Source organism: Rhodamnia argentea, chromosome 4 (assembly GCF_020921035.1).
Source record: "Rhodamnia argentea isolate NSW1041297 chromosome 4, ASM2092103v1, whole genome shotgun sequence".
In the NCBI taxonomy this organism is placed as follows: domain Eukaryota; kingdom Viridiplantae; phylum Streptophyta; class Magnoliopsida; order Myrtales; family Myrtaceae; genus Rhodamnia; species Rhodamnia argentea.
The window spans coordinates 15,857,511-15,882,759 of NC_063153.1; the positions used below are offsets into that span (position 1 = coordinate 15,857,511).

Consider the following 25,249-nt stretch of genomic DNA (forward strand, 5'->3'; position numbering starts at 1 on the left):
AAAAAAACAACTTGACAAAAACACATGTAGTAGCTACGCAGAATGCTCATTAACTAACCTTTGAAAGCAAAGACTATCACATATATAAATGCATACGATTAATTAATTCTTTAGCAAGGCCGTCAATGACACAAGGTGCTCGTTAACCAACGTTCGAAAGCAAAAACTTCTGTTTGGTTAAAAAAATGTTTTCAGTTATCATGAAGCTAATCACATCGTATGTACTTTAATTTTAATTTCCGTTTGTTTTGCAAAAGTGAATGATTTGAAAAATATTAACACACTTTAACCATTGAAAACGTTGAGTTTCTGGCGACTACAACTTGATAAAAACACAAATAAAAGCTATGCAGGCTGCTCATTAACTGACCTTTGAAAGCAAAGACTACTGCATATATAAATGTGTTTTATCAATCAATTCTTTCGCAACATCGTCCACGACGACGCATGGTGCTCGTTAACCTAACGTTGGAAAGCAAAGACTTTTGTTTGGTTACAAAAAAATGTTCTCAGCTGGAGCTAGTTACATCATATGAACTCTATTTTTAGTGGTAAAGAATTAGTTTGGGTATGTATCTTTGGAGAATTGGTCAGCCAGGTGCATCGTTGAAAAAAATATCAAGTTAAGTGGTCAAACAATTCGTTTAAATGTTAATTCGTGTCTATATACCGCCAGACATATCATATCCAGTCGGATTCAGATTATTTCAATCTTTCAGCATGTCATATTTGTGCCATCCAACATGGCCAGCTTAAGTTAAGAGACATCGTTTGCTAATTGGATTTAACTCTGGAGGAGTTAAAACTAACTATGCGAACATTTATGCATAGGACTTTTACCAATATGTATGAAACTTAGATCTGGCAAACGGATGGATCGAATTGAGTTTGGGTCAAGTAAAAAATGATTCAATCACCCATTTTGAACCATTTTCACGCATTACAAGCCTAATGACTCATACCCAACCCGGTCCATATTATTTAAACACTATCATTTTGAAGAAAAATTATATTACTAAAACACTTCCATGCAATACAAATTTAAGGGATAGTTTTTATATTTTTTTAATTTCTTTTCCTTTATTTTTCTTTACGATATCGGCCCTCACTCGTCACTAGACAAGGTTCGGCCTGTGAGTCTAGTCGGACTTCGTAGGAAAAAAAAGTAAAAAAAAAAAAAAAAAGAAGAGAAAATTTTTAATTAGAAATAAATAAAAAACAAAACTTTAAAAACATTATATAATATAAAAACTGTTGAAGAGAATGATATCTTATGAATGTGTTGACTCAACTCAACTAATAACCTTTAAAAGCTAAATGAGTTGCAAATAAATTTGTACCCATTTACAATCCACGTATAAGAAAGACTTGCAACTCAAATTACATTAACAACCCATCTATTGAAAACTTGACTAACTCAAATATGAGCTTTCAAACCATTTTGACGCCTCCAATCAAACTCCAAGCAAACATAATTTACACGTTCACCCAGTGCCATTCATTGTAAAACATGCAACATATCATTGACAAGTATTACCTAGAGGCTGTCCTATGGAGTTCGGCGCACAAATGGCATTATGAGCTTATGTCTACTGAGTTCCGCTGTTTGAAAAAGTACATGATATCTCATTCGTTGCACATACATATATCATCACGTACCTACGAATACATGAAGTCGATGTCCGAGGAGGATACACTGGGAGGGTCCATATACATCCGATCTCGCTCACACTCGACTTCGAGCTTTGTAACTAAAGAAACACGATCCATGGGAATGTGCCGTATGTATAGCATATCATAGTGTTTCAAAGATTAACCAAAGAAACCAGCAGAAAGGTTTCCCACTGAAGTTCATGTGTCACAACAGTACTCTTTGCATACTGCACTGTACTATATGCAAGCCTTTAGACTTTGGCAACAGAGGAAAGACTGTACTATATGCAAGCTCTTCAAGAGCAAAAGGGTAAAGCCAAAACCCAATAAAAAGACCCTTACCCCACAGTGGCAAACTATAGTTTAAAAAACTGGTATATATATGTGTGTGTATACCCGTCAAGACCTATACCAACCAAAAAAGAAGAAACCAAACCAGGAACTATCACCTCACTTCCAAATTTTGATGCAGTTATCGCGACTAGCGGAAGCAATAAGACCGTTAGCACTTGATGCAGCTAGGCAAGATATCGGTCCGTCATGCGGATGGAGGGTCCCTTTCTTGTTCTCGGCAATATCCCAAAGCTCCAGATTCTGATAACAAATGACTCCATATCAGAAAAGACAACAGTTTCGTAACCTGGACGAAGAAGCTGAATTGTAGGGAGTATTTTCCAGGGCCTATCAGGTAGGGATGCACACCATGCATTGCTCATATTGGAGTGTCCATGTTCCAATTTTACGCGGTTGTTACAACTAGCTAATCAAGTGGAAAAGAACAAAGAGCAATGACTTGCCTCAGAACATGCAATGATTGCTGCAGAAGGATGAGTCGGATGGAAGGCGAACGCATGGAACTTGTCCCTGGCAGACACCAACTTACGAACACATTCTGCATCGCCGGTGGAGCCAATTTTCCACACTTTAACCAAATCATCACTCACAGATGCCAAATGCTCGCCAGTAGAATCCCAGCAGACAGTATTGACAGTGCCTTCATGACCCTGCAGTAACATCATCACGCTGGCTATCAATTACTAGAACTTCTAACTGGTAAAGGTTCTCATCAAGTATCGTCCATCATGGACCAAACCGAAACCAAGGACCATTGCAGAGCATAAACCAAAGTACCACACTCATTGATTCAACCACCCAAGTTCATTCCCAACCATTCATGAAGTCTTTCTTTATAATAGAGAGTTTCTTCAGCAACCCCCTTCTACAGTAGAGAGTAGCATTGGTAAAATAAACAAATAGGAGAGAGCAGTTAGGGGTACATGCTTCCATTTGCACAAGATCATTAATCAAAGGGTCACCTCGGTGAATCCTGACATAAAATGTCGTCGAGTGTTTTGGATAAGGAATAATTGGCCCAACATGTCATGGCCATTCTTGGATGAGTGATATAGAATTGTACCCACGCATACACAGTTTATCATTTCAACTTCTACTCATTGCCCTAAAATCAGTCCATATGCCTCACCAAAGTATCTTATGGGTTGATGGGTACATTGAATCTGTCTGGAAGATGTAAAAAGTCATGAAGTTCAAACCATGAATACATAATCATATGACAGCTTGTTCATGAAAAATGAAAACCCTCACTGGCATTTATATATAATGCAGTATGTTTGAAGGTCCAAAAACAATCAAATGACCACGACTTGTGAATACGGAAATAACTTAAACTTGCTCTTTTAGTTGAGCATAAGCTACTTGGGGTCAAGGGAAAAGATGCAGAAAGTGATTTTGATTAAACAAGGTTATGAAAAGGATTTACGCCATTCACCAGGGGAAAAGAAATTGCCTGGACAATACTGTGTCTTATTTGCCAACTGTAAAATTTTCTTCCTCTAAAACCCTCATGGACATTACATCCATGGAAAACTAATAAGCAAAGAATACCATCTTTATCAAACAGAAAAACCCTACACATCAACATCCAACATGAAGTAGCACATTTTCCCATCATCTTAATTAGTGCAAAGATATTGAAACCAACATGTCAAGACTGAGCAAATTGGAAATGACCTGCAATTTCATCCTACAAACTTGAGTCTCCACGTCAAGTATTGAAACAACATTCTTTGCAGCAGCTGCAAGAAACCTTCCAACCCGAGGTTGAAATCTCACACAGCTTGAACCGCCCTACATAATAGGGAGAATCTCAGCCTGAGAATGCACAGCTTTGTGGTACAGTTTTCTCAGAAATAAAAGCACCATTACTTAACCTTGATAATCCCCACACAGCGGCCACTCTTGATGCTCCAATACCGGATCTCAGTGTTACTATCGCAGGAGAAGATGAGATCATCTTTCCGTGGGTGGAAGTCCAGGGATGTAACAGCAAAAGAATGTCCAGTGAAAGTTCGAAGGGAATAGTCAGGCTGCAAATTGACATTCTCAACATTCATTAACGCGTGTGAAATGGATTTATGTGCACATTCATCTCAAATGTTCCAATACAAAGAGGAAAATGCATCCCACAGGCAGAGCATGAAATCCACGACCAAAAGTGCTTCAGAAGACTATGTTACTTTTGTACAGGGGAATATTTGAAGTGATGAAAAGAATCAAGAACTCCACGGATTGGTACAATCTTGTCATCAATAGCGAAGTCACACACGATAACACAGAATATCCCGTTAAAGAAGCACTCATACGATTCTCCATCTACAGAACATGCTCTCAAAAGGATTGGTGGATGATTTATCCTTTGAATGATAGAACCTTCTTGATGTATTTCCCGTGTGACACATACTATTGGTAACCTTCAAGAAATAAAAATCAACAGCAGTAGCTCCCTGCCATCAAAGGAGAATGAACAGATTTCTCAAGGCTCCCCAGGTATAAGCATCATAAATAAAAAGCCATCTGTAGTTTGGCAGGAAATGGTTCATTAACATGCTTAAAAAGTCGGAATGCCTTCATGCAACTAATATCAGCAGGAGACAAAATTAGAAACTGTGTACTGACATTATCAGCATCCCAAATTCTGACAGTTTTATCAGCTGATGAAGTAGCAAAACGGGGCATTCTTGTACTGAAGCGGGCATCTGTAATTGACTCGGAATGTTCCTCAAGCTTTGACTTCAATCTAAGCGACTCGGTGCACCAAAATGTTGCCTGCAGATTATAACAAGTCACACATCCTTTGTTCGATCAACAAAAAGGTAAGTTCCAATTAAAAGATCCCTTAGTCAACAATCAATTGTATTTGACAGCACAATTCAGCAAACTGTCTCAATAGACCTGTCCATTTCAGAGAGAACCCTTGACTATTTTCTTACCCTTTTATCATGTCCACCAGTTGCGAGCAGTTTCCCATCGTATGAGAAGTGACAAACTTCAAAATCACATGGACTTGTAGAAAGACTGTGGAATTCAGTAATAGTGAGGCCTAAACCAACAAAATGGACGTTAACCTCAGGTGGTTCGTCATTTTACAAGAGATTTAGCATAAATCATTGAATGGTGAGGAGGAAAAACAGAGCCAAGGGGATCAGTAATTTGTCATACCTTTGCTAACAGCCTTGTCCCTGGTGACTAAATCTTCATAGCATGAGATAGACTCATTGTTGTCTGCCAAAGATGCATCATCCAAAACCACGTTCGTCTGGGCCTACACAACATCCTCACATCATTCTTTTCCATACAAGCGCAATTCACAATAACTTGCATGAAACAATTCCTTTGTCCAGAGAATAATATTGGCTACCATATTCCTCATTGCACGGAGTAAAATTATCCACACTCCTCTTCTTCTTCAGTGACGAGTCAAATACCTTTAATCTATTACATAAGCTTGTTTGATATGACTAGGACACTGAGACGTCATATATCTAACAGCTATATAGATGCACAACATCAAAATGAAATCAACTTGTGAAGTCCATTACCATTCATTAAAATCCAAATGCAGAGTAGAAACAAAACTGTATGTGCTTACCAATCTGCTGGTTGCTGACGATACTGGAACTGTAGCATGAGAGCCAACTAAGGGCAAAGGCATAGAGGAATGACCAGTTTGTGGCAAAGGAGGTACAGAAATCTTGTCATCCAGTGTGATGATAGAAGGTGTTGAGGATATAGGAGGGAAAAGTCCAAAAGCATCCACATTCCTCAAATGCTTTGCGGGGAATGAAGCTGAATCTGGTCGCTTTCTCTTTTGTGCAGTTTCTTTTTGTGAAGCCTTTTAAATATGGAACAAAAACAATTCGGTGAGAACAATTGCAATATATGTCATTTTAGATTATCGATCTAGTTCATGACGACAATCATCAATGATGGCTATCATCCAAACGTGCGCATGATGAAGCTGAAGCTTTAGATAAAAATTTAATGTCGGAATATGTGCACAAATAGTGTTCCAGAGCCAATACATGTTTTGGAGAAATATACTTAGCATATATTTGTTTTTGAAGAGAAAATACTTGCAATCCTTAGAATTTTGAAGTACAAATGATTATTGCAACATCACTGGCTGACCTGGTAATGTTCCTTGAAAGTCATTTGCAAGCTTCCATCAGCATTCAGACCTCCTGAAGAGATAACTCTATCAGGGAACAGGAAAGGAATACTAGAATTTTGATGTTGACGGTTCAAAAGTGAGCCCTGTGGATACTCCGGTTGCTGGTTTAACAGAAAAAATACCAACTGTAAGCAAGTATCGTTGGAAAAATAAACCTCGTATAAAGGCACAAATGGAAGATTTCTTTGATGGGCTAATTGCTAGTACAGAAAGATAATAGCACCTTCAATAGGACGTCCACATCACCGCAGGGAGGTACAGTGTGACCAATCCACGCTGTAGGCCGAACATTAGCAAGTACATCACCCATAGTAATCATCTGATCTATTCCAAAACCTAGACTCTGCTTTTGGAGAAGCACCCTTAATTTTCTGCTTTCTAAATCATGGACAGATGGGGATGTCATTGGCTGTGCTTGGGGCATCGATTGCTCCTGCAACTGCAGTTGACTGGAAGGATGATATGACTGCATCCAAGGTTTCGGCCAGTGGTTGAAGCCAAATTGATGCTGATTGTGTCCCTAAAAAAGTAGTTAAAGATGAATCAGATGGGACACGTCATCCATAGTATCAGTTATATGACATTTGACTCCAAAGAATATCAGGCGAATAGTCGACCAAATTAGCCTACCAAGGAAAAGATTATGTTGGAGGACCTAAGGGTTCTACAACGCCCTCCAGCAAGGACTTGCAGGCAGTTACCACTCTAACCCCAGGAAACAGCCTTTTAAAGTATCATCCACTCATCTTCCCATTGCACATGCAAAAGTAGGTTACCGTAAAACTCGCACAAGATGATTGCTTGCATGTTATGTATTATGTGATTATGATATAAGTTGCAATTACCTACATTAAAGTTTGACGGCAAACATTACCCTGTTTCAGACAGGGAATGCTGCGAAAAGGACAAAACGTTCATGAACCACACAGTGATCAGTCAAGCCAATCCAGCAATCAATGTGACTGAGGATCTTAGGAAGGCCAAAGATATATGTATGAAGTATTTGCGAGACCTGTCCTTGTCTTTGCAGGCTTCTATTGGCGCCAGTGGAGTTTCAGGTCAGATGGTTGCTGAGGAATTCAGTCTAAGCAATGCATCTACTACCCACAAGTCCACAACACATTTTAATGATAGGTGATGTATATACATAAAGTATGGAGTTTTTCGAAAAGGTTTCTTCACATTTTCTATATTTTAAAACAGAAACATGTTGGTTACAAGCAATCAAACAAATTATTCCAGTGAAGTGGTGTAAAACAAGAGTGTTATGAGCCCGATAGCATGGAGAAATGCGAATGTTTCCAGATGCGGGTGCGTACATTTTGTACAAGGAACTTTTACTACTGTCAAGGATGCATGCAAACCCAGTCCCATGTTTTTATACAAGCAAATTCCAGAATCAACCGGATCTACTTTCCAGTTAAAACGGGGAGACAATCCTGGGATGAATCAAATTCCATGTATTCTACACTATACAAAACCTAGAATAACACAAACAAATATAGAAAATTGTGAACTCATTAAGCTATAAGAGGAATGGAAATGCACCTCGGCATAGGATGTACCAGCGTTGGAGCGTTTCTCATGAATCCTCGCCGTATATGTATCCCAGAAGACAGACCACCACTCAAACAGAAAACCACCAGGCGCATCTATAGCTGAAACAGATAATTTATGAGTATCAAAAGTTAAACTGTGTAATTAATGATAGGATTTAGCACATTCTAGATAAGAATAATTCCCAACCATAACTCTTCAAACTAGCAGATTTTGTTTTAATTCATTTTAAGGCGCTGGCAATAAGCACAGAGAACTCACCAACAGGGAGTGTTGAGATTTTCCTCTCGGCTAGGAAATTCCGCGCGGTAGCATGTAAGTTTCTTTTAACAAAGTAATCGTAGACATAGACATCTAACCTGCCACGGAAACAGGAAGAGCTCCATGACTTCTTCAATGGATAACAGAGGCAGGTATAGTTATGTGAATGACAACAGAACTCAATAACAAACAACAGCAACAGTTGTTCTGTAGGAACAAACAAAAAGTAAACCAACTAAACTTCCACAGATAAAATTTCCACCAATTGACCCAACAGCATTGTTCTCGTTCTTCTCATTCAGTTTGCCTTGTTCAAGAAGGAAATCACTGAAAAGGGGCAAAAAGAAAGAAGCAGCACTTAGGTCCTTCGAGTGAGCTTTTCATAGGGCAAGAGAAATTGCAGTCTCTGTCCACGCAAGCCAAACAATGATCGCAATCACCCTTTGCACGCCCAATGACTGGGGGAGTCAGCAAGTGACATAGAAATCGCTATTTCAAAATGGTTCAAAACTTCAAAAGATGCAAGACAAATTCCGACGAAAGGACAAACTCGAGACCCAAAATCCGCAAACGAACGGAACCATTTCACGACATTACGAGCACGACGATCACTGTCGACGACCACACGAACAAGAAATCGGACAACGAGGATATGGAAAATGAACGACGCCATGAGAGTTGTGATGAAATAAGGAGCACGACAACCTTCGCAACGAATAGATGGCATGCAAGCGGCGCGAGCAAGAAAGAAGGGGAAAAGCAACAAAGCTGAATAAATGTGCAGAGCACTCACATTTTCTCAGCTTCCCAGTTTGATCGAGACATGGCTTGCGTCGTATCAACACTAAACACTTCGCAGCAGTAACCAGAACCCTTCAACAGAAGCACTTATAAAAAACAAAAAAATAAAAAGGAGCAAAAGCCCCACGAAACGAGAGGTCCCTCGTGGATGTTTTCTTCGCTGAAGAAGAGGAAGAAAGCGCCAAGCTCCTCGGCAACAGTGAACGCCTCCTCGTCTTCTTTGTTCTCTGTCTCTGTGTGTGCAGTGGATAGCGTTGCGTACTGTCTTCCTAGTCGTCTCGGAGTTCATTCAAACCATGGTTCGGCGGGAAAAGGAGAGAAGGAAGGAAGCGTCATGGGGATCCGAGCACAGAAGAGAGAGAGAGACCGCCATTGTTGGGTTCCGCGAAGATTCTTCATGCAGGGTATAATGATAAGGAGGGGTTAATATGGCAGCAGCAGAAGGAGGAAGACGAAGACCATGTTGAGCTTGGTTCGCAAGTCACGCGAATTACGAGGAGAGAGAGAGAGAGCTGACAGCGTTACTGTTTCTGGGATTTGGACAGAGACGGGCATGTTGACCGAGGGAGAAGGAGGAGGACAGGATTACGAAAAATGGAAATTTGGATTTTAATTTCTCTTTTCTTTTTTTGGGTTTTGTCTGCGGGACAGACGGGAAAAATGCCTGAAAGCCTAACCTACCACCACTACTGTGGGGCTCATAAAGTGTGCCCGGTCACCAAAAAAAAAAATTTGTCTTTAACTTTTATGTTATAATTTTCTTAATTTTCAGAATATTGCTATAGAGATTATTTGAAATTTTGAAAAAAAATATACATGTAGAAGTATTTTTTATGACTGTGGAGAGAATTCGGGTTGTTTTTACTTGCGCCGGCCGTGTTGGAAAAAAAATTACTTGCTCGGGCGCAGCAATGTCTCCACCACTGCACCCTAGTGAGTCCGAAACGGGTGCGCGAGGATGGATTCGAACTCGAGACCGACTTAAAGATGAGATCAAAGCAGTATCATCACACACATCACTTTTAAATTTTTACGGTTTTTTAAGAATATAAAATTATTTCGTTTTAAAATTTTAAAGAAAGAAATATTCATAAAGGTAAAAAGTAGAAAAACTCCTACACAAATGGAAACTCAAATTTAAGGATTGATATACACACATATATATATATATATATGAAAATTTTCATGTCCTCATTGATTCTTCCTAACTCGATTGTGCATAAATTTTTCGTTGATTGTGTTTATTCCAATATCATAATTGCTATTAGAATATTTTATTCTTATCATGATATCGGAGCGAAGCATTATAAGAAAATTTTGCGACTACACATCATACTCGGAGCATACCTAAAGCATGCCAAGCATCTCGTGTCATTCTTCTTTTCAATTACTACTTAACATTCATATCTCAAAGTCGATCCTCAACATCGTTGCCATGTAGCCTGCACAGCAATTGTTTCGACCAAAAAAAAAAAAAAAAAAACCATGACATTTTGTTGTCATGTAACTTGCACATAAGCCATGGCAGACACACAAGAGCCACGTCAGCTTATTGCTGTGTAGCCTCACGAGTCTACAAGTTCAAACTTCAGCACACCGAGGCTACACATGGTAACTATTCTGTTCCGGAAAACCGATTTCGATTAAAATGATTTTTTTCTGATTCTGTTCCTAGATGAATTTTAGAGAATCGGTTCCTGGATGAGTTTTAGAGAATCAGAAGGCATTTGTAATCGCCCAAAATTTCTATTCCTGGAATAGAAACGTGTTTAATAACTGCAAAAAATTTCTATTTCAAAAAACTATTTATCTTTCTAATTTTTTTCATTTAAGTCAAATAACTATGTAGTTACTTTGTAAAATTTCATCTTAAATTGAAGACTAATTTCAAATGCATACTAAAATAATTTAAAATATATATTTTTTAGCATGTCATAAATTAAACACAAATTTTAATACACGACGTTTGAAGTTTGATTGAAGCATGGGACTCATTTTTTTCTTTAAATGTTGCGTTGTTCAAAATACATATAAACATAGCAGCCAAATAATCAAATTATCCACCGACAAAAAAAAAATCGTATTATCCTCCTTGATACGAAGTACAAGTCCTTCACTATCATTTTGCAGCTTCTGTCCTAAATCCAAGTGGGTGTTTGGCTCTAGCTCCATGTGCAGATGGTCACATTTTGTGACGCATGGTTACGAGTAAATATGTTATCATCCACATGTTAGATGCCCTCATCTTTCGTAACATTTTTTGCGGAAGAGTGAAATCTAGAAAATTTCGGCCCAAATTTATGAAAATGAGGTCAAACTAGCCTAATCTAAGCTTCTTCTATTTTTAGAGATTTTCTAAAATTTTTGTTATTTTTTAAAAATTTTCCAATTTTTTTCTAATTTTTTATTTTATTTTATTGGGTTGATGGAAAGGTGACGAGAGAACTGAAAGGGAAAAGTGATATATGTGAGACTTCATTCTATTTTGTGATTCTCAAAAGTGGTTCTTTTTTTCCGAACCAACTTTTTTTGTGGTCCGTATTTTGCTCTAAAATTGATTTTGATTCTCTAAAACCGATTCTGGGAACATAATCAAAATCAAAATCATTTACGTTACCAAATAGGATTCTCATCTTTTTTTTATATTCTAGAAAACAGAATCGGAGAACCGGAATGGTTCTCATGCAGTGCTCGAGCCGTTTTCTATGCATTTTGTTTTCTATATTTTCTTCCAACTACGGTTGAATTCTCCATAACTCTATGCGTTTACTGTACGTATTCTTGATTGATTATAATTGATATCGTGTCATTTTATTACCTTAAATATTCACCTTATAAAGGCTATAAATATGGACGTCTTCATCATAATACATAAAAATATATAAAAAAGAATTATGCAACTATATCTTTCGCATATTCTTATGCAAGGAAAAGAATATGAGAAGATAATACTTTCTCTTGAGGAGAGGGAGAGAAACAATTAAAAAGTCCAGAAAAAGTGACTGTGAGGATAAATTTCCTTATTAAAGAGTTACATGTTGAAGGAAATAATGGCCATTAGTCATCCTAATTTTTTTATTTTTCCTGCTTTTACATTTGGAAAAAGCGACCGATATACTCATGCCACATTTAATGCCAAACCGACATACTTTGGTACAACCCTTTTTTATCCACGAATTAGTGTTGTAAAGACCTAGTCCAAGGAGGGCGAGAGTGGTAACCGAGCAGAGGGCTTAAACAAAGAGATATTCAATAGAGGTGAGCAGTTTTAAGTTCCTTTCAAGTTCTAAGTAACCTGGACTCCTCGCGTCGAAATAAGTTTCTTATGTTTTGGAACCTAAAACCTACCATGCATATACTCTGAAACCTAGACCTACTTTGTTGCGGGTTCCACAATCTATCCAGGTTGCACTTATATTTTTAGTTAAAAGTTTGTAGTGAATTATCACTTCTAATAATCATCATTTGCTGCTTTTACACTCCATCGATAATAATTCATATTTAGACACGCAAAAAATATGAAAATTTAACAAAGTAAAAGTCTCTATCATGAATATCGTCGAAAATGGAAATTCAAACTAATGGTTCCATATTATACACTAACCATAGATGCCATGGAATATCACAAGATCGCGTAAAGACATAGAACTAAAAAAACACTAAAACTTGTTCCAAATTCTAAGTTCTAGGTTTCGACTCCTAGAACATATCCATTGGAACATGTTCCCCAAATTTTTAAAACCTAAAAACTTCCCCGTATACCCTAAAACCTAAAACTACCATATTTCCACCATTTCCTGATTCTACTCCGGAATCATGCTTATGCTCCTGGCATGTTTCTAAGATGACGAAAGGGGCGGGAATGAGACGAATTGCATACGAAACATGGAAAGAGCATGCATGGGGTTGTGTGTGTGTGTGTGTGTGTGTGTGTGTGTGAAAACTAAAATTAACTCGGACGCCTTTTGACATAACGAAAAGCTTAGCATTGGAACTTCAATGTTAAGCGTGCTCAAGATAGAATACCATTAAGATGGGTAACCTCCTAGAAAAGTGCTCATCTGTACATCAAAAGAACAGAAACTTAAGGCTTGGTTTGGGACAAGTCAAAGCGAACAATACCTTGAGTGAGTTTATCTAGGATCTCACAATATGGTATCAGAGTGGGACCCTCTCTAGTAAGTATGTGGTTTGGGAATGAATCACGCGAAAGTTAGTGGGCCCGTAATGACCCAGTCCAACTAGAGTGAGGAGTGGTTGCCAAGGCTAGGATTAGTGGGCTCAAACACTGAGCGGCTCCAAGCAGACTTTTAGGATGGCGAAGTAGGTATGAATAAACCGAACTAAACACCGAACAGGAAGAGAAGGTGCATCGGATATATATATGTAAAAACTAGAAGTAACTCACGGATGCATTTTTCACGTAATAACAAGCGTAGCATAAGAACTCCAATATTCGGCGTGCTCGGGTGGGAGCAGAGCCAAGATGGGTGTCTAGGAAAATGCCAATTTGTAAGCCAAAAAGACAAAATCGTGAACTTACAAAAATCGTGGACTCACAGAGGCATTTAGGACTCGATTGCATTCTCCTTTATTCTTCATAATTCTCAAGATTATACGTAAATCTCCTTCAATTGTATTTATCTTGATTCGTTATTGATATCGCAATATATTATTACCTTAAATAGTCATCTTATATGAGCTTTATTTACTTACAAGGTTAATACCACGAAAAATCCTAAATTGATACACCTATGATAAATTTATCACAAACTAATTTTTTGACAATAAAAAATCATAAACCGGTACATCTATGACAAATTTTCCCTCCGTTAGTTTCTGTTAAGTTTCACCGTCGAATTACCAAGTTAGATGATACATGACAATTGACTAGACCTGTCAAAATGGGTCCAAAACCCATTTAATAACTCACAAGCATTTTTCGACCAAAAAAAAAACTCACAAGCATTTAAATGGATCAAAACAAACTTAGCAGACCAACATATAAGATTAACATTTAAGAAGCCAAACTAAGTGAGTAGCAAATGAGTCCATTATCAACCTATTTACAATCCATTTAAGACAACTCATTTAATGCATCTCCCTTTCTTTTACTTTTCCTTTTACTTTTCCTTTTTTACTTTTTTTCTATCTTTTTCTTTTTTTTTCCACCTGAACATGGAACTCGGATGAGACCGTCTTCGACCGCCGCGCCTCCTCTGCCAAAGACAGCGGCGGCCGCAACCAGGCAGCACTCCAGTGGGCCGCCCTCAAGCAGCTCCCCACCTAACAAAAGGTGAACTAGCCAAAGGAAAACACACGACTAGCCGCGTGAGCTCCACAGCAGAGCTCGGCCATGGCGGTTTTGGCCGAGGGTGCTCTATGGCAGAGCTCAGTTTTAGTGGCCATGGACGCGAGAGCTCTGCCACAAAGCTGGGGCATCATCGCAGAAGAAGAAGCAGAAAAAGGGGATGAAGAAAAGTTACAGATGAAGATGGAGGATGGAGGAGGGAGCTTAATAGAGAGAGTGGCTTAGCAATGAAAAGGACAAAAGAGGAGACGGAAGTGCAGCTCTTCAATTATTTTCACTTTTTTACCAAAAAAAAATATTTTCACATGGAGATGACAATCATGTCGCAATAAACCACGGGTGCAAAGCAGGATAAATCGGGTCAAATTCATAAAAAAAAAATAAAAAAAATCACATTTTAAAAGAAATAAAAAAAAATTATATTTTTAAAATTATAAAAAAAATAAAAATATTGCCACAATGATTTAGTAATATAGTATTTTCAAAAATTTATAAGAATTAATTTTTCTTAGATTAGATTAAATATAGAAGTGTCTTCGTAATATAGGTCGGTACGAGTCAATAAATTTGTATTATATATAAATGGATAATAAACGGGTTAATGAGTCAATTTGAGTTGGACCATTTATGACTTGACTCAAATTTGATCCAACCCACCCCGTTTAACAGATCTACAATCAACGAGTGTACCGATTTAGAACTTTTGCGCATATCAAGTGAACACCTCAGCTCTACACGATTTGCTCCCTAAAGCCAATCGCATTTAACACTTCTATCACATGGGTCCCCGAGAGATCTTGTTGCAAGCATTGTAAGCAGTATGCCCAATACATATAAACCGTCCCATCATGTGAGTACCAAACGTGGGTCCACATGATCCAATGGATCACATATGCTAAAGCCTACACACAATGGGTGCCCACTAAAGCTTCCGGGTCTACACTGAAATAGTAGAAATTCGCACTAAAATAATTTCACTACCCATTCAAGTTCACATTGGACGGGTCCTATCCTTTTGATGCATATCAAACAATGCATGATCCATTCAGGGTAAAACCGAGGGAATCAACCGCTACACTGTCAATCCAGTCTTTCCATTTACGAATCCAAAACCAAATATCAAAAATTTCTATCAGGGTCAACTTTTATAAGACACCTATCGTATTTCTTTCCTTCTCCACCCTCCTTTATCTTAAAAGTTGCTACCAGATCCAGTGAACAGTGATGAACCAACGCCGACCTACCCGCAAATCCCTCGAAAGTACTTCCATAATGAACATTTGAAGATGAGTCTTAACTTAAGAGTTGAGTCAGAAGCTTGCTCTTGTCCAATATAAGACGGTCTATAAATTATGAACTCATTTCTGACTAATATCACCTGGCTGTCAACATCCCGACTTCACATCCATTCCGACCCATTGCCAAGCCGCATATGAGAGGACTCGATCATTCGATTAAGGCAACCTTAACGTGTTAAATCATTTCAGAAGCTCGCTGCCACACAATGTGACCATCTATGTCATCAATCACAGAAGGAAAGACCCCCGAGCTTCGGCAGTTGAAAATATCCACAAAAGGTTGAGGAAAACATTGACAGACTTAGGACAATTGAGACACCAAAACTTATACCCGTGATAAGTCTAGAAGACTACATGATGTTCCATAAATGATGTTCCATAAAGGTTTAGGACAACTTATCGCAAGCCAGTGTTGCTCATTGTAAATAGAGAAAACTGGCAAATGGGCGAAAACATTGTAGCCAATTGTACGAGCGAACAACTTGTAATTGAGAAGCTCAAAACCTGTTACCATACCAAATAGGAATATAAAGGGTAGACCACCATAGTACCATATTCAACATAAGAAAGTTTATGTCAAACCAAATCTATGACAACATATATCTATAGAAATGCATGACGCTGACACAACAATGGCCCGACAATATTTTAACAGATGTCTCCAAAGAGATAATACGGGCCCGATACTAAAAAGAAGAAAGTACGATTACTTTATTGTGTTGTATAGCTCAAGCTGACTTCAACATGAACGAGACTTTTAAGTCATCTATCTCATTCTTCAGACCGCTAAAGCACATGGAACTGCAGATACTCATTTCCAGACACATCAATTGCTCAGACTCTTCACGGGAATATACTCATCAAATGCCATCGGCACAGACCAGAACCAGAGTCATAACTGGAGCTTTCGAGTTTCTGACAAGCTGATCCAATATAATGCATCCCACGTTGGAAGCTGACCACACCAGAGATGGCAAATCTCATCACATTCCCTCGGACAGAAGCCTTGTAGTCGAACAGTGCTCACCTCATCCACATTCCATCAAATCTTTAGATAATATAATAAGCCCCAACAACTGATGATCTCACTATCCAGCACTCTTCACCATGATTACCAGAAGATGCACCACATAAAAACCTGGCATTTTAAAAATGTCCAACTTCCTCAAGATCAACTTCTGCTTCAAAGCTTGTTTTACTGTTCAACTGATACAAGAGCATTCAAAGTCAAGAAGAGAACAATCTCAAACAAAGAAAAAGGGAGCAATGCTTGCTATACTAAGATTGGTCCACAAAATTGATACGCTAAAGCTCAGTTTGGGAAGCTACAGAAAGGGGAGGGAAAATCTGTATTGAAAATTAACAAAAAGAAAAATCAAATTCTTGTGAAGGGGAGAGAAGGAAATTTAACATTTTCCCTCATTATCTTCATTCCTCCGCCTTCCTTGAACTTTTCAAACAAAGCATAAATGATGTGGCAAACTCATTGGATATTCAATATGACTCATTAGTTTCAAAGGCCACTGGCACTCCATCACATCTATTATTATACCAATGTGGGAAGAAGTCTTAGTACACCTTCTAATGAATAAAAAGCATGCAATCAATCATATCAAGAAAGACATCTCTTCGTCTAACGATAAGGGATGACAGAAAAAAGAAGGCTCTGGCCCAACAACTGAGTTAAACAAATGCAAAATGTTCTATTTGCCCTATGGATGAACAATGCCGGCATCATCCACTTTAGCATGCAAAAACTTGTTTCCCATGGCATTTAGTTATTCCTTGGATGTCAATTTACAATATTCAGTTAGTATAGTCAATTGTTCAGAAAAGCGATATGGCCTGTCACAGTATCGGCTATATTAAACAAAAAAAATCTCCCCTATCACTCTCAGATTTTTATTGTTATGATATTCCATATATATATATTTTTTTTTTGGTTGGTGGGAATGCAGGGAAGCTAAATAATTTGGGAGAAAGAAATCTCACTTGCTAAGTACAACTTCCCATCTAAAAGCCAAAGCCGTCCATTCTCCAACACAAACTTAGCATTGACAGATCCGCCTAAGTGGAGTTTAATAGGGCAGAAGAAGGGTGAGGGTATTCACCAATATCATTCCTGACAAAAGGAAGAAGAATTTATCAGGTTAGCTCTAAATAAGTTTAGCAGATCAACAACAAACTCCAACAGTTACTGAAAGCTTAATCATACCACAAGATGCTGTCAAATTGACCTCACACAAAATGACGACCTGTCCAGACTGATCCTTGGTACTGCTCCAGCAAAGGATCAAGCTGTGGGTTCCTGTTAATTATTTGCTGAGGTTGCTGCACCTGCTTCTCATGTTGTAGCTTTAGACGCTCCAAATTCTCATAATCTTGCCAGCCTTTCTGTATTTCCAGTTGGTGGGCTGCAGGGACCTGCTTTCCAGGAAATGGGAAGCTGACTGTCCCGATTGAAGCAGCACCGCTAGTTATCTGCGGAGAGTTTGCATGAGATGGATAACTTATGGAATTATTCCCGATGCCCTTGATTGCTGAAGATATGTGATACCCATCCAGCCAGCTATAGTCATCCAACATTTGATTCTGACCAGTCAAGTCGAAACCCGAAATGGGTCCGTGGGTTTGCTTAGGAACAGCATTAAAACCAGGGGGAGGACCATGATGTCTGAGGGGCCGAGCAACAGGATTCTTCTTCAAACCTATAGGAAAAGCAGATGATGGTTTTGCAATCAAAGCATCAACACTCACTCCAAAAGAATTGGCAGCATTATATCCGGACGAAAGAACCGCAGCTTCTGGAGCATTTGCCTGATTCAGAAAAAAACCATTGCTATTAACAGCAGGCTGTCTGATGGAAACTGAATGGACCACAGGAAAAGAGTTGACAGTGCTCTCTTTGATCTCAGGTTGCGCAAGATACCCATTCTCTAGCATCGTTCGATCTTTGAAGCTATTGGACTGCAACGTTTCTTCTGTCAACCAATTTGAAGTATGTGATTTGTTAGGTTGCAGATTACCAGCCGAAACGGGGTTCCATGAAAATGCATCTGAAGTAGTCACATGCAGAAACTTATCAAGAGGTGCTGATGTAGAAGCAATTGACATGGGTTGATGAGCTCCAAAGTCATTCTTCTGGGGCTCCAGCATCCCCAAAGGAACGAAACTTTGAACAGCGGTATCTGTTTGCTTCTCCATTGCTGTAGGCTGAAAAACAATCTCTTCATCCTCGTCTTCCCCTTCCACATATAGCTGAGAATTCGGCAGAGGTTCTTCAAATTTTACAGAAGTTTGTCCTCCAGTTTCTAGCACCAGATCATTTGCCGTAGGGACATGAGAATTGGGAGGAATACGGTCTTCTCCTGACATTTGGGACTCAACACCAATCACAAATCTCTTTGCCTTTGAGTCAAACCAAACTGTTTTGTCATTGATTTTAACCGCACCAACAAGCACTTTCCCTGCAGCAAGAGTTCTTTCAATACGAGCACTTTTTTCCTTGTGTCCTTCACTTCCAAAAGAATGCTTCCTTGTAAAATCTAAAATGGCTTGTGCAGGAACAAGAGGTAGAAATCCTCTCAACTCAAAATCTTCCCACAAAGCAAACAGGTTTCCAGTTTCTCCTTCTTCATATTTGCTCATGTTACCAAAACAACTATCATCATGGTCATCTATGGACATCGACCCCATTGACAAGAGCTTATTCATAAGAGAAACATAATAACTCCAGAAATTTGATCTAGCAGTTGCCTGCTTCTCATCCTCGTCGCTACCCGTGGCAACGTCGGGATAAGATGCCAACCATTCTACAAAAACCAAAATGCCAGGTAAGAGGTAACTCAAGGAAGGATCATGAACTTGTTCGCATCTCTCCACAACATGCCCCATGATCTCAAAAACTGCAGTGAATGCATTTTGAAGCAGCACAGCACGCTGAACTATTTCTGCATAAGTCTGGCCTTCGCTCTCGCGTTTCACATTATGAATGGTAAATATGAGGATAGCCACGAGTCTGACCAAGAATAGTCCGTTCTCGAAAGCATCTTTTCCAAAATTCATCTCCTCTTCTGGCCCAGAATACAGAAGATCACATAAACTAGTGACAACCAAAGAAAGGACTTCCGCGAAGGTCTCCAAGCTACGCCATGAATGCCAAAATAAACAGCAAATACAACACATAAATAGTAAAAAGCATAAGAATCACCAATTAGCATTTACCTTGTTCTAGTGAACAAAATCCCATTTAGTCGCACGAAGCAGATACAAAGCGATTTGTAGGTATCATGACTGTTGGCTTTACTTTCCTTAAAAGTTGCAGCTTCAGAAACGGTATCTTTGGATCCAGCCTTGGCTTTCTGTCCTCTTCCTTTTCCAGCAGATCGCACGGTAGAAGTGTTAGCATCTCCATGCAGTTGAGAGTAACTCTGACGGTTCTGACAATTCCAAAACAGGTAAAAACATGGCTGTCAACTTAACTACTTCCAGATTTTCATAAATTCACCACCATAAAGCTCCATGAATCAGTTCTAAAAACTCAGCACGCCGATACTACTTAACAAAAAAATTCCTAGCGAATTTGTTAAGCACTACAATCTTTTATCATATAGTTGACCACATATATACAGGCTTTTTTTTTTTTCAAATTAAGAGAAAAGGCAGTCAAACATTGACCCATTCCACAACCCACCCCCAAAAAAAAAAGAAAAATAAATAAATAAATAAATCGTGGAAGCTACTGCCCATAGGAAAACTAACAAGAATCACCAATTAATGTGTATTTATCCCTTCAGAAGAAAATGTTGTCTTTGAAACCCAAATGCATTACCGCCTCATTGAACGAGATTTGCATTTAGCATCTGTTTGAAATTTGTGAACGTGATTGTTAGGAGTGTTACTGAGCCTACATCCACTCAGCAGAGTATAATCCTGACCATGAGTAGGATTAATCTCACATAGATCTGGGTGGGATCACTTTTTCCAATCCAATACTAAACATTCCACTTTTCTTTAAATTTAGGCTTTTCAACCACAAAATACATTAGGTCTAAAGTCTCAGAAGATCATCCACCATGCTCTCAAAAAAAGCTGTAAAGCCCATTTGACAATAACAGAAAGACAAGCAGAAGAAAGCCACAGGAGTAGATCATGAGGTCAGGGTCTCAGGAAAAAATTCTAGGTCTGACATAGTAGATAAAGAAAAGCAGAATAGAGCCACGTGAATTGAAAGGTCCATTTCTTTCTCCTGCACCCCAATAATCTGACAGTCCAACATAGGGGAGGAATAGAGTAAAGCTCCGTAAAACAGTTCAATACTCGAGCTCAAGGAGGCTCCAACTCGATTTGAGTTCGATTGAACTTGATTTTTCAAACTTGAGCTTGAATTCTGTAAATACACCAGGACTGGAAAAAAAAAATTTCGGAGTCTATCTACTTTATAAATATGTACAAACGAGATAGATAGAACACATTTACACGATTAGGCCTACGAGATAATTGATTCAAGCATTTTCAAGTTCAAAACGACTCAATAAAGTACTAAAATTCCTTGAACTCAACTCGAACTTGAAAACAATCGAGCCAAATGCGAGTAATTTGGAGTCAAAGTCGAGTAGCTCACACGTACCTCGAGTCACTTACACCCCTAGCTTAATCCATTTCTATTTTATTCTTTTTCTTATCGCACCATTTATTGATCAACATCACCATCTCCAGTTCCTCGTCTTTAAATTCTTTATTCCTTTCTCTAGTGCATCCACCGACTGTTTGTCGTGTCAATGTGATGAATTATAAATATAGAAGCCTGTTTATCTTTAACGTCCATTCAGTTGAATGCTTGCCTCTTTAAGATGTCTTCCTTGTATGCACCTCAACTTCTCTCAAATTTTGAGCTCTATTTTTAAGCCTCCTTTCTCTTTTCACGTATGCAGATAATTGACTATCTATCCGAATAGGCGTCATAAGTTGCTTCGTTTGTAGCACCCTATGATCTTTGATCCGATCCTACTATCCATCCATGAATAAGGTAATATCTTACTTAGGATCCAGATCCTAATAAACTCTCCCAAGATGTGATACTATAAACATCAGAAAAGAAGACAGGACACGTAACATCTCTCAAACTGGCAAGAAATAAACTCAATAATTTGAGAAATTAAACCTGCAGAATTACTTTCCTAGCATGTAAGGAATGCATTTTATCTTAAGGAATACCTTTTCGAAGGCAACAATCAAGTTGTCCCTTGCTGTTGAACATGGGCTATCCACAGCCAAACTCCGGAAATATCGGTAAATAGTTACCAAATCGTCCCCAGAATACGAAGCTAATATAGCAAGCTGCAGAGAAAGCAATTTTTTACGTATGAACATCCAGACAGCACTAGCAAGTCTAGCAATTCACCCCCTCAAAGTTTTGTTGGGTTATTGATATACAAAACCTGATGATGGGGGTTCCCAATAGACGGCCAAAGAGATGCAGCTTGGACATAGTAACTGGAAGCTGCTGCAAACTCACGAGCTTTCGAGTCAGGTTCTCCATACAGACCTTTGTAACGTGCAAGGTCACCCAAATAAATCAAGCAACGGTGACAGGATATTAAAACTTTTTTCGCATCAGCAGATTTTTTTCCATCTTTCTCACACAAAAGCCCATTGTCTGCATCCTCCGAGAAGTAACCAAGAGGGAGACCGTACTTTGATCTGATTTTCAAGATCAGATCATGATAGAACCCAGTTGCTTCAGAGAGAAAAGTCTTAATCTGCAGCCTTATTTTTGTTATTCGTTCGGGTCGAGTGGAGGGTCCTTTCCCATTCAATGATGCATTTGAATTAGCCGATGCTTGAGCAGCAGTATAGTGTGCTCTCAATTCCTCAATTTTCTTGTAATGTAATTGCCACAAAGCATGCTCGATATTGTGCTTCTCAGAAAATGAATGATCCTCGAGGATTATCTTTTCATAGTTCTCACGCATCTGTTGCCATATGTTCGGGTCAGATGGAATTCGTGCCTGGGCAGACTTACGACGCCTATTATCCAACTCAATGTTCTGCACGAAGAGCATGCATCAAAATGTGGAAACATGAGCATAGATCTCTCAATAAAGTAGGTGAAGAAAAACACCTTTGCATAAAGACGACGTGCACGCTCCCAGGATGGAGCAGGCATGCTATCCATCAGAATGATCATTATCCACCAAGCATCGACACTTTTCGCCTTCTTGTTCGTTTCAACGCCATGCAAATTTGAAAAACCAGATAAGTTTAAAATGATCAAGAATAATTGATGACTTAAAGGTAATGCAGAAACAGCAATGCAGCATGAGAGCTGTTTGGGGGGGTTAAATGCAGCTCAAATTGCTAATTTAACAGAATTTCATGCTGCCACACGGACTATCACCATCAATCAAATGCACAAGATTCAAACACAAATTCAACGGCTAAACCTGCAGCTTCGAAAACCTACCAGATAACTTTAGCTTGAACAACCTAACGACAACAAACATCACGTATTATTATAATTCCCTGATCAAACAACTGTAGCCGCCACTATTGCCAAAGCGTAAATTCGGTCGGACCAGATCGGTGGCCCTCCCACTGAAAGAATCAGCAATTTCTTCGCATCCGGGTCACTCTTTCAGGCGATCCCGTCAAGAGCTCGGAAAATCGACGACGACAATCGAGAAACTTTCCCCCAATTTCCCAGATGCAAATTGAAAACCAACGGCTTCAAACAAGAAATCGGAAAACAAAGATCCAAGCAATCACGAGATGAACCGAAACCGATTTACCTGATTCGCCCCACGGTCAGTGAGTTAGGGTTTTCCAAGAATCGAACCAGAGAGGCGAAATCCGGCACGGCCATGAGAGAGAGAGAGAGAGAGAGAGAGAGAGAGGAGACGAGAAATAGAAAATCCGCGAGCGACTTTCTATGGTCGTCTCGTGAGACCCTCCCACCGACTCTTCAGCCGTTAGATCGCCGCCAGCGTAATCTCGACCGCTCGGATCTCTCTCCCACGCTTTTTACCTCCTCGACCGGTCGCCAATCGAGAAATCTGATCCCCTCGATGACTTATTATTACCGGTCAATCTGAGGCGTTATTATTAATTCGAAAGGAAAAGCTGAAATACAAAATATTGAAAAACCAAAGGATAAGGGATTAGGAAAATACTGGAGAGAGAGAGAGAGAGAGAGAGAGGCGGAGTCTTCGTACCATGGAGGGTGGAAAGGTCCGAAACGACGAGCCGTCGTGTTCGGCAGAAGCGGATCAGCGCCACCAACGTCAACTCCTCGTCGCTCTTCAATTCAACAGCAATGATCGGTCCGTGAAGGTGCGCATAGTAACACTTTTGCTTCGGAAATTCATTTGTGATCAGAAGTTAATTTTTCTACTTCTCTTCAAAAGTAGAAGTTGATTTTTCTTACTCCATAAATTATTTCTAATCAAAAAAATTCGTTTGATAATGGTTGGAAATTTTTACTTCTGAAATATTATTAACACAAAATATTCTATGAAAAATTATTATCGGAAGTTGAAAAATTTCTACTTCATTTTTTGAACTTTTTAAAATTCTTTAAAAATAAATTGTATTATTAAATATTATTTAATTTTTAAAAATGAAAATAAAAATTTATTATTTATTTTTTACTCTGGCGATCGGCGAAGATCGGCGGTTAGCGACGATCGCAACTAGTGAAAGTTGGCGGTGGGAGGAGGTTGGCGTTAGCCGACGGAGGTCGGTGGTGGTCGGTAGTTGCATCGGTGATGGGTGGTCGCCGGCGGAGGTCGGTGATGATTGGCTATTGGGGGCAATTGGCGGGTAGCTGGCGACGGAGATTTGCGATGGGTAGGGGGCAGGCGATGGTCGGCGGTTAGCGATGGTCGTGGGCGGCGGCCAATGGAGGTCGGTGGTGGGCGGCGGCCGATGACAATCCCCGGTGGCATAGGTTGGCGGGGGTGGGTATGATTGAAAAGAGGGTAAGGGCATAATAAAAAAAAAGGTGAAGCGAGAAGAACTTATTGAATTAGAGAAGCTATTTTTTTTAACTTCTCAAATTGGGGAACAAACAATTTCAGAAGTGAAAATTTACTTCAGAAGTGAAAATTTACTTCGGAACCAAAATTTTTTATCAAACGGATTTCTATTTCAGAAGTTACATTACTAATGCCCCCTTAGTGTGTGTTCTTTTAAAGGACCGAACATGGTAAAAACAACAATGATTCACATGATCAATAAAATTATCATTCATAGTAGTTCAAAAATACTCGCTTAGTTTTTTTTAATGAGAGCTCGGGCGCCATGTTAGGGTTACATGCCAAGACCGGGTTGGCACCAACCTTCTATTCATGGTGGTCGATCAGCGCCACCATTTATGTGGTGGCTTCTTTAGATCGTAGTGATCAAGACCGCAGAATTGGTTTAATTTTGGAAGTCATCAATCCAGTCCCCGATTAAGATGAAATTGGTGTCTAGGCGATCCGGTTCCCGGATTTATAAGAAACCGGACCGATGGACTGTTCACTAGGGCCGATAAATTTTTAATTTTTTATTTTTTATTTTCAAGAACAAAGGGTATGTTATCTAGACTCGTTTGAGAAGGCAGCTAGTGATTTTGTTGGGTCAAGCTGGTTTTTCGTTAGATTTTAAAATCGATCCTCTGCATTAACTTGAAGCTGCCAGAAGCTCCCAGAGAGAGGGAGAGTGAAGCTTTTAGTGTGCACCGACGGGAGGAGGCTTCTGACAGGAGGTTGGAGGAGACAACCCTGAAGGAGGTTGCAGAAACAGGGGATGAGAGAAAGGTGGGAGCTTTCGGGGAGGATGGCGAGTACAACTACA

The 25,249-nt window shown here is 39.2% G+C and overlaps 2 protein-coding genes across 8 annotated transcripts; both read right to left on the reverse strand.

Annotated features, from left to right (window-relative positions):
- Positions 1-1,758: 1,758 nt before the first annotated feature.
- On the reverse strand, positions 1,759-9,286 carry LOC115756990 (transcriptional corepressor LEUNIG-like). 3 transcript variants are annotated; one of them, XM_030697030.2, is made up of 13 exons: positions 8,796-9,286; positions 8,003-8,100; positions 7,733-7,842; positions 6,408-6,704; positions 6,142-6,285; positions 5,603-5,845; positions 5,173-5,269; positions 4,944-5,053; positions 4,630-4,779; positions 3,885-4,040; positions 3,685-3,801; positions 2,451-2,657; positions 1,759-2,247 (listed from the first exon to the last, which is right to left on the reverse strand). In XM_030697030.2, exons 1-13 carry the CDS (start codon positions 8,825-8,827, stop codon positions 2,104-2,106), a joined length of 1,905 nt encoding a protein of 634 aa, XP_030552890.1. In that variant the 5' UTR covers positions 8,828-9,286; the 3' UTR covers positions 1,759-2,103. The 3 variants fall into 3 exon arrangements, with proteins under 3 accessions (XP_030552890.1, XP_030552889.1, XP_048134214.1); XM_030697029.2 differs by having other exon boundaries at positions 5,173-5,275; positions 8,796-9,285; XM_048278257.1 differs by having other exon boundaries at positions 5,173-5,275; positions 8,003-8,095; positions 8,796-8,938.
- Positions 9,287-15,867: 6,581 nt separating this feature from the next.
- On the reverse strand, positions 15,868-23,695 carry LOC115756985 (nonsense-mediated mRNA decay factor SMG7-like). Of its 5 annotated transcripts, none has more exons than XM_048277185.1 (9): positions 23,626-23,695; positions 23,203-23,482; positions 22,536-22,628; positions 21,853-22,461; positions 21,629-21,751; positions 19,637-19,851; positions 17,628-19,556; positions 17,405-17,534; positions 15,868-16,618 (listed from the first exon to the last, which is right to left on the reverse strand). In XM_048277185.1, the coding sequence occupies exons 3-7, from the start codon at positions 22,599-22,601 to the stop codon at positions 17,651-17,653; spliced, it is 2,919 nt and encodes a 972-aa protein (XP_048133142.1). In that variant the 5' UTR covers positions 22,602-22,628; positions 23,203-23,482; positions 23,626-23,695; the 3' UTR covers positions 15,868-16,618; positions 17,405-17,534; positions 17,628-17,650. The 5 variants fall into 5 exon arrangements, with proteins under 5 accessions (XP_048133142.1, XP_048133145.1, XP_030552881.1 ...); XM_048277188.1 differs by lacking the exon at positions 23,626-23,695 and having other exon boundaries at positions 19,637-19,722; positions 19,786-19,851; positions 23,203-23,478; XM_030697021.2 differs by lacking the exon at positions 23,626-23,695 and having other exon boundaries at positions 22,536-22,631; positions 23,203-23,478.
- Positions 23,696-25,249: the final 1,554 nt, after the last annotated feature.

What these genes read in the sequence shown, in the direction of transcription:
- LOC115756990 (XM_030697029.2), bottom strand. Translation starts at nt 8,827, where the DNA reads ATGTCTCGATCAAACTGGGAAGCTGAGAAAAT. An exon ending in CGTCAGCAACCAGCAGATTG is followed by an intron (nt 5,276 to 5,602) that starts GTAAGCACATAC and finishes GATGTTGTGTAG; the next exon opens with GCCCAGACGAACGTGGTTTT. An exon ending in CTGGTGGACATGATAAAAGG is followed by an intron (nt 4,780 to 4,943) that starts GTAAGAAAATAG and finishes TATAATCTGCAG; the next exon opens with GCAACATTTTGGTGCACCGA.
- LOC115756985 (XM_048277185.1), bottom strand. Translation starts at nt 22,601, where the DNA reads ATGATCATTCTGATGGATAGCATGCCTGCTCCATCCTGGGAGCGTGCA. An exon ending in TTGGGAACCCCCATCATCAG is followed by an intron (nt 21,752 to 21,852) that starts GTTTTGTATATC and finishes CTTTCTCTGCAG; the next exon opens with CTTGCTATATTAGCTTCGTA. An exon ending in ATTTTGTTCACTAGAACAAG is followed by an intron (nt 19,557 to 19,636) that starts GTAAATGCTAAT and finishes TTCATGGCGTAG; the next exon opens with CTTGGAGACCTTCGCGGAAG.